We start from the raw sequence: 8439 nt of genomic DNA, 5'->3' as shown, positions 1-8439 counted from the left end.
GGTTTAGGGTTAATCCTATTGATTGCATGTTAGTCATAAAGCGCACATGAATAAGACCAGAATAAAGTAGAGGCCTATTATTAGGGCGGGTTCAATCTCTTTTAAGTTGGATTTGTACCTTCATCCCCGAACTACCAGTCATGGTTCAAGACCTATTGGAGCTAACGATCTCTTGGTTCGTTAAGGGGTGTAACCTTCACCTCGTGAACGGTTTACAAGTTCCTAAAAAAACTTGTTGGCGACTCTTTTGCTCTATCTTCTTTCCCTTTGGACGCCACCGTACTTTAGTGTATGATCACACTGGGGTTCAAGCTAGGGATAATTCTTGAAATATTCCCTACACAAACCAAAAAGAGTAAAATAAAAAGTAAGAAAATCAAAATTGAAACCTTTACGAATTGGACTTTACAAAATGACTACACTTCAAATGAATAAACATCTTTCTTAAGAAAATAGGGGTATGCACGTTCCAAGATATCCGAGATTAATTGAAACATAGAATATGCTACGCGTAGAGAACTAGTTATCACAAGCCACCTTCATCCCATTCGATCTTACCGCATTCTCCCTATAGTCTCAAATCTCCCTCTAATGAGCATCTCAATAGCTCCTCGAAGGAGCCAGAAAAGAACATACTTTTGGGCTACTCGACGTCTTGACTTTACATGCCTTCTATTTTGGCTTTAACTCATAATGCCCTCCCTCGATATGTGACTCAACCTCTAGGTCAAAAGGTCTTTCCCAATGGTTGTAATGTAAGGGCAAAAGGGTGAGGGTAGGCTAAAATTTAAAAATTTGGTGGTATCCCTAATAGATAAGCAAAGAAGGCGCCTTTCTTAGAATCACAATCAAGTAGTCACCAAACAAAAACAAACTAACACCCCTAAGCTTATTCAAAGCTATACTCACAAACATATATACAAAAAGCATAAACGCTTCTTCCCCAAGCTTAAATGATGCATTGTCCTCAATGCTTAGAAAGGGAGAATAATTCACATCAAAATATTTTTGAAATTTCTTATTTTCACTTTTTTATTTTTGTTTTTGTTGTTTTCATTTTTCTCAAAGCAATTGTCCTCGCCTCTTTTAACTATGGGCGACTCTTACAACTTTGCATTAATTATGTCCTTGCCTTTTTTTAACTTTGGACGGCTTTTTCAATCATACATTTGCCATTATTCACAAAATATACACAAAACACAAGCTTGCTTACAAAAGGAACCAATATCCAAACACGTATACCACAAACTCCAAGAACATGATCATTTTCTTCACAAAAACCAAAAATGGAACAAAAAGAAACAAAAGGCTCAAAATTCTAGAGATGTGACTTGAAAATAAGGGAAAAGGCTCAAATGGTTAGCAAGAAGGCAAATGTAAACCCAATGAACTAAAAATAAAGAAAAGTATCTTAGAAAAGAAAAATACCACCCCAAAAGATGCCTTTGTCCTCCCTAGATGGTTCGGTCTCGTGTTTGAGAATTATGAGTCAAGATTCAAGATTAGGTACGCAATAGTCAAGGATCCATGTCGCTCATGCAAGATATGTAGAAGGCTTGAAAAATGATGAAGCTCACATGGATGTAGCAAAAACTCACTATAAGTGTCAAATCGACTATAGAAAGCAACTACCAACATGCCACAAACAAGTAGAATCTGGTTTCATGATCCCCCTAGTTCTTAGACATGTTACCTTAGCATACATATATCCAAGAGTCAACCAAGCATATTCTCAAACCGTGCATACTCCTACCACTTAGGAAGATATTCATTCAAAAGCAAAAATCGGTTGTATGTAGTCTAATTCAAAAGAAAAACAAAAAGTGACAAATAAAGCCTCAAAACATACTACAAACCAAAATCAAGAAGAAAGAAAAATAAAAGAAAAGAAAAGAGAAAAAGAAAAACATAGATAGAGGAAGAGTAGGAAAATAAAGAAAGGAACGAAAATGCAAGTATAACACATAATTCCCAATCATCAAACAAGTGATCAATTGACAACATCTCCAATGATCCCAAACACTCTAGGTGTTACAAGCATCCATCCTCGAACCATTCAACTTCTCCTAAAACTAATCCTAAACTATGCATCCAAGAAAATAAAAGGAATAAAAGAAAGAAAATAAGAAGGATCTCACCGAGCTTCCAAGTAATGCTAAAATAGGAAGGTGAAGAACCAACCACCTCATGAAGCTCCAAGAAACAAACCATTATCATCAAAGCCATGTGAGAACAAAAATAGAAAATAGAACTATAGACAAAGAAAACGGTTAGTAACTTCAAAACAAAATAAAAGAAAGAAAAGTGAAAAGGAAAGAAACTAATTAGAAAAAATAAGCTAAACTAAGCTATCAAGAAAAGAGGAAAAGTAAACTAATAAGAAATAAACTACAAAGAAAATAAGCTAAAGGAAACTACTTATTAATCTAGCAACTAACACTAAGCTACAAATTTTGGATTCAATAGGATTTGGATTCAAGGGTTTTGGATATGTGGGAGCATTAACATGCATCATCATCAAGGAAAAATCATCACAACAACAAGATCAGGAATGAGAGAAATAGGCAAGAAAAACAAACACCATCAAAGAGAGATTAAGATAGAGACCATCATACAAAGAGGCGAAAGAAAACAAGGTAAGCTTCAACAACAAATTAGCCACCAAGACAAACCCCTAAAAAATTTAAGTTCCCCCAAGCTAATCATAGATACATCTCAACATCCCATCAATACAAAGCAAGCATACATAAGATAAGGAAAGGAGGCAAAAGACACAAAAATGAGGGAACTAGCTACCACTATCACTCGGCCCGGAGCCATCTTTGCCATCCCCATCATAGGAAAACCCGGATGGGGGACCATAAGGATCCCGTCCCCCGGTGTAACTGGGTGGCCAACCATAGTTCCCCCTAAAGTTATCTTGTTGAAAAGGGGCTAGGGGAGTGAATTTCTCGGGCAAGGCGAGCGGTAGTGGGTGCTCGAGGTGCACATAGGGGTAGTTTGGATCACCCCTTTAGTCGCTCCCACCGGGAACACGGTAATCATAGTTACCGTGCTCATCGGGGAATGAGCGAGTGTGTTGGACCTCGAGGGTCCTTGCCAATATGGGTACGTAGGTACCCCATTACCCCCAAAATATGGTATAGGACCATGTTGGGGTGGAAAGTAAGGGTAGTTAACCGGGGGAGTGATGTCTCCCCGGTTAACACCCGCATCATATAATTGTTGTTGTTGGAGAAACATACCTTGTTGCATCTCCGAAATTCCCCTCATTTGAGAGTAGAGGGCCTCAAAGTCTTGATCGCACATACCCTCCAACCGGATTTTCATGCCCTTTATTTGAGCACTAAGGGCATCCAAGTCGGAGCTAGTATATCGGTGTTGTTGTTCTTGATGTTGATGTTGTTGTTGATGTTGTTGTTGTTGCGGTGGCTCTTCTTCTTCATTTATCTCTTCATTATTATCATAGTAGGGAGGGAGGTGACTTTTAGGCACATGCCAAATATTAGGCACATTCTCACGATGGAGAGAATTCAAGGAGGGATTAGGGAGATAGCACCAATGCTTTTTATCCCTAAGCCAATCAAACACCTCGTCATCATTGTTCTTTGCTAAAAACTGAATTTGTTTCAATTGCTTGATGTCGAGGTAGAGAGAATCAACATCTCCCACCGGAGTTCAAGACAGAAAATAGTGACCAAGCTCAAGGTTGGTCACTAGCCTTGTGACCATGCTACCACATGGAATCTCGCCAGATTCCCTATCTTGCAATCCTTGGCGATGCGTCATAAAGGTGTACCCTAAATTTAAGCGACCACGATACTTCTCACGAGTAGCCACCCAAAGAATCCAAAGCTCTAACTGACTCATCTTTCCCAACTCTTGCTTCGGGAATACCGATTACCCCAAAAGCCGATGGAGAACTCGGAGACATGGTTGGTACACCTTACTAATCTTAGCATACCGGGTCACAAAGTCACGACACTCTGAAATGTCATCCCACCATGAGTTTTGATCATACTCATTATTGAAAAAGAGCTCGGGATCCAAAATATCCAAATTCAGATCAAAGTCAAGAGCCGCATTGAACTCAAGAGATTGATCAAAATGGATGTTGAAGAGTTGAAATCGAACTCGGTAGTAACCTTCCTCAACTACAACAAGATCAGACGTAGCCAAAAAATCCAAAGTAGGTTGAACATAAGTACGGATGCTACGGCTCACGAATGATCCCATACGAAGGTTGTTGAGAAATTCCCTTAGATCTTCATCAATTCCCAACTTGATCATATCCGGTTGGAAGTAATGTCGGGAAGGTTTAAGGGAACGGTTATCTTTTAGTTTGGTGAACCTTTCTTTTTGTATTGGGTAGATGATTCGTAATTTGAGAATAGGGTAGGTTGGCGAGGTTGTAAGGTAGAGGGGGTAGGAGTAGGTTTTTCAATGGTTACTTTGGTCTTTTGTTTCTTGAAAGACTTTTTATGTGTTTAGACATGGTGATCTCCTGAAGATATTAGCTCAAAAATCTGATCACAATACACCACAAAAAACACCAACCAACACTTCAAGATGTCTCAATCACACTCCTTTACCAACACCGCCAATCAACAACTCACTACCAAAATAAAAAAATCTCAAATTTACACAATCACCACCAATTCAAATAAATAATTGATTTCCAACCAATCACCAATCACAATGAAACCAATAACCAATGCTCAACGAACCAATATCATACTACCATACTACCAAAACTTCAACTTCACCAATTCTCAACAAACATGCTCAAATAAGCTACAAAAACATCAAACAACACAATGTGAGGCAATAATAATCAACAAATTAAACAACATAAATAATCATCCAAAATTCAACATCAATTAACAAAATCACCAAAATTCATACTACTACTATTCACAACCATGAACAATCTAATACTTGCAACTATATGATATAATAATGCAATTAAGAGTAAAGAAGATGATTATACCATACAAGGAGCAAGATTGAACAAGATTTGGCCACCAATTCCCTCAAGAACAAAAAACCCCAATTTTGCTTCAACAATAGAGGAGAGAGATTGGATATTGTTATGGATGAAAGTAGTGAATTCTTTGTTGAGTATGATGAAAATGTAGGAGGATTTGATGATTTTTGAATGAAATTTGGTTGATTATTTGATGAAATTTTGATGGGAGTGAGATAGCGTATGTGCGGTTGTGTGATGGAGTAGAGGATGCGTTCAAGTGTTGATAGGGAAAAGGTGAAAATGAGGAAAATAAAGGAAAAGAAGAAAATAAAGGCCGGGCTGCAAGAGTGTGCGGCCGCGCGACCTGGCAGCGCGCCCGTGCTTATGCATGGTGCGCCCACGCCAACCTAATTTCTCTTTTTCTTCTGTTTTTACTTCCTCAGTGCTTTTATTTGTGGGCTCTTCGTTAAATATCATCACGGAGCTATTAAACCCAACGAAATATGGAAATTTCCATACATGATTATTGTGGGTTCAACATCCCTAAAATAATGATAGCAACACAATGAACTCACCAAGTTCAAAATTTCTTCAAATTTTAGCACAATTTCCCTATCTTACCTCACTAACATTTTTTTACCCCTTTTACCTTAAAATTCGATAAAATCGAATATATATCACATCAAAACAGCAAAACACCTATCCATTGCTCGTGCTCATTTGAATTAATCCATTTCCATGAGTTAACCATATAAATCAAAAAGAAAAACAAGTGAAGAAAAGAAAATAAAAGAAAGAAAATTAAGAAAATAGAAATCAAAAGAAAAGGTTAGAAATCTTCGGGTTGCCTCCCGGGAAGCACTTGCTTACGATCCTAAGCTCGACCCTTCCTCCAAATCATGGAGGATAAAAGAACACCATCTTATCCAAGGTAGCGGATAGAACAACTTCTCCTTCATTTTTAAGCAACCTCTCGTTGTTGCTTAATAAGACTTCACTTGCTTGAACTTTAAAAATAACCTTCTCATTTTGAACTTCAATCTCATTCTCTTCTTCCTTAAAGCTCTTGCTTTCTTTGCGACCTTGTTCTTTTTGTAGACGATTTCACACCATCTACATCCATGGAATCATCCTCCTCCTCTTGAGGACAAAGCTCAAACCAATGCGGAATTTTAATTACCTCTTCGACCATATCCTTTGAAAACTCCTTTTTCTCTTCACTAACTTTCATTCAATCAAAACTCACAAGTACATCATCAAAAATCTCATGAACATCGTTAGTTGAAGAATTAATCACACAAACATTATCAATGGAGCGAGGGGAATTAACACATATTATTCCTTTCATAAGGGACAAGGACTCATGCATTGGTTTTAGCTCAAAACTTTACTCATTTTTACCAACTCTCAAAGTAATACGACCTCCCTTAACATCTATCAAAGCTCCCGAAGTAGCTAAAAAGGGTCTCCCTAAAATGATAGGAATATGATCATCTTCCGCAATCTCTAACACAATGAAATCAACGGGGATAGTAAAATCTCCTATCTCAAGGGGGACATCCTCAACTCTACCTTTGGGGAACTTCAATTGAAGGTTCAAGTTGGTTGGAAGGAGCTCACCTATCTTAAGTCTCTTGAAGACGGAATAAGGCATGATGCTAACACTAGCACCAAGATCAAAAAGGGCATTTTGGAATAATTTTCCTTTAATATTGCAAGGGATGGAGAAATTTCCGGGATCTTTCATATTTGGGGGCAAGTCATTATGGATAAAGCCACTACAACACTCCCCCAAACTCACTGGTTCCACCATATTGCAATCTCTCTTACCGCTCAAAATTTCCTTAAGAAACTTAGAATAGTTAGACATTTGTTCCAAGACTTCGGTGAAAGGAATAGAAAGATGAATTTTCTTAAGAATCTCGATAAATTCTCCAGATTGTTCATCCCACTTGTGCCTATTGAGCTTTTTGGGGTAAGGAAGTTTGGGTTTGTAAACTTCTTTTTCTTTCTCTTTCACCTTCCCAACTTGTTCCTTAACAACTTACTCAACTAAAGGGCTCTCATCTCTATCATTCTCAATTAGACTCTCTTTCGCATCACTCTTCTTAGACACCTCACTCTCAAGGACCCTACCACTCCTAGTGGTAATAGAACAAACCGGTTCCTTAGGATTAATTCCTTGTGAAGGTAAAGAAGAAAGGGTGTCATGCTCTTTCGAGGTGTTGGCTAGTTGAATGACTTGGGTCTCAAGCATCTTACCATGATTTAACAAATCATGAAACATTTTGCTACTAGATGATATGTAATCATTCAATTTCTTGACTTGATCTACCATGACATTCTCTAGCCTACTCATAGAATGAGATAGTTGATCGTAGGAATTATCACCTTGCCCTTGGGTCTTTGGAGTAATTCGGGTGAGGGACCTTTTAGGGCATTGTTTTGAAAATTTCCCCCACTTTGGTTACTCCAATTACCCATAACATTGGTTATGATTTTGGACGAAATTTTGATTATAGTTACCATAACATTGGTTATGATCCCCATATACTTGGCCTTGACTTTGATCATTATAACCATGGTTGTCAAAGTTACCACGAAAACCTTCGTTCTTATAATTGTTCCCTTGATTATAATTATCAAAGTTTCTTTGGTGATGATAATTCCTATTCCCATCATAGTCATCGTATCCATCACAAAAAGCATTTGGGCAAATGGAAGCATCATGATCACTCTTTCCACATAAATCAAAAACCAAGCATTCTCTATTCATGCAACAAGAAGCGAAAAGAGGGTTAGAGTAAGAAGATGTACCTTTTCCCGAGAATTGGGAAGGAAAAGTTTGAGCTTGTGAAGAAGCATTCTCAAGCTTAGCCTTGATAGAAACCACCTCTTTCCCTAAGTCTGAAAGTAGTGTGGACAAATTGTTGATGGCGTTGAGTTAATCAATTGAGCCATTTTTTCTTGTCGACTCTATCTCAACTTCATGCCAATCCATGTAGTTCTTCACCACATCATCTATCACATCCACAACCTCTTCCACCGTCTTGTTCATGATTGGGCCTCCAGCTCCGGCATCAAGACCTGACCTCCCTTGAGGACTCAAACCACCATAAAATATTTGAATGATTTGGTAAGTGGGGATTCCATGGTGAGGACACTCTCTTTGATAATCCTTATACCTCTCCCATGCTTCATAGGGGCTTTCACTAGTCCTTTGCTTGAACTTTGAATCATGATCTAATCTCCGCTGTTTTCGTCCGAGGGAAGAAACGGGAAAGAAATTCCTTGGTGACTTCATCCCAAGTTCTCAAAGAATTAGGCGTCACTTCCTTCTCTAGCCACTCTTGAGCTCTTCCAATTAGTGAGAAAGGAAATAGCTTGAGTCTTATAAATTCTTGCGCTACACCACTCACCTTAATCGTGTTACAATATTTTTCGAACTACTTAAGATGATTGAGTGGAAT

The 8439-nt window shown here is 38.2% G+C and overlaps 1 protein-coding gene across 1 annotated transcript; it reads right to left on the bottom strand.

The window, feature by feature from the left end:
* Positions 1–6356: 6356 nt before the first annotated feature.
* LOC110709201 lies at positions 6357–6839 on the bottom strand. Its single transcript, XM_021887413.1, has one exon. It carries the CDS (start codon positions 6837–6839, stop codon positions 6357–6359), a length of 483 nt encoding a protein of 160 aa, XP_021743105.1.
* Between the last annotated feature and the right edge of the window lie 1600 nt (positions 6840–8439).

The sequence above is a fragment of the Chenopodium quinoa genome, unplaced genomic scaffold, assembly GCF_001683475.1.
Source record: "Chenopodium quinoa cultivar QQ74 unplaced genomic scaffold, ASM168347v1, whole genome shotgun sequence".
NCBI lineage: Eukaryota > Viridiplantae > Streptophyta > Magnoliopsida > Caryophyllales > Amaranthaceae > Chenopodium > Chenopodium quinoa.
This window is presented reverse-complemented; position numbering and strand designations above follow the sequence as displayed.

What these genes read in the sequence shown, in the direction of transcription:
- LOC110709201 (XM_021887413.1), bottom strand. Translation starts at nt 6,839, where the DNA reads ATGTCTAACTATTCTAAGTTTCTTAAGGAAATTTTGAGCGGTAAGAGA.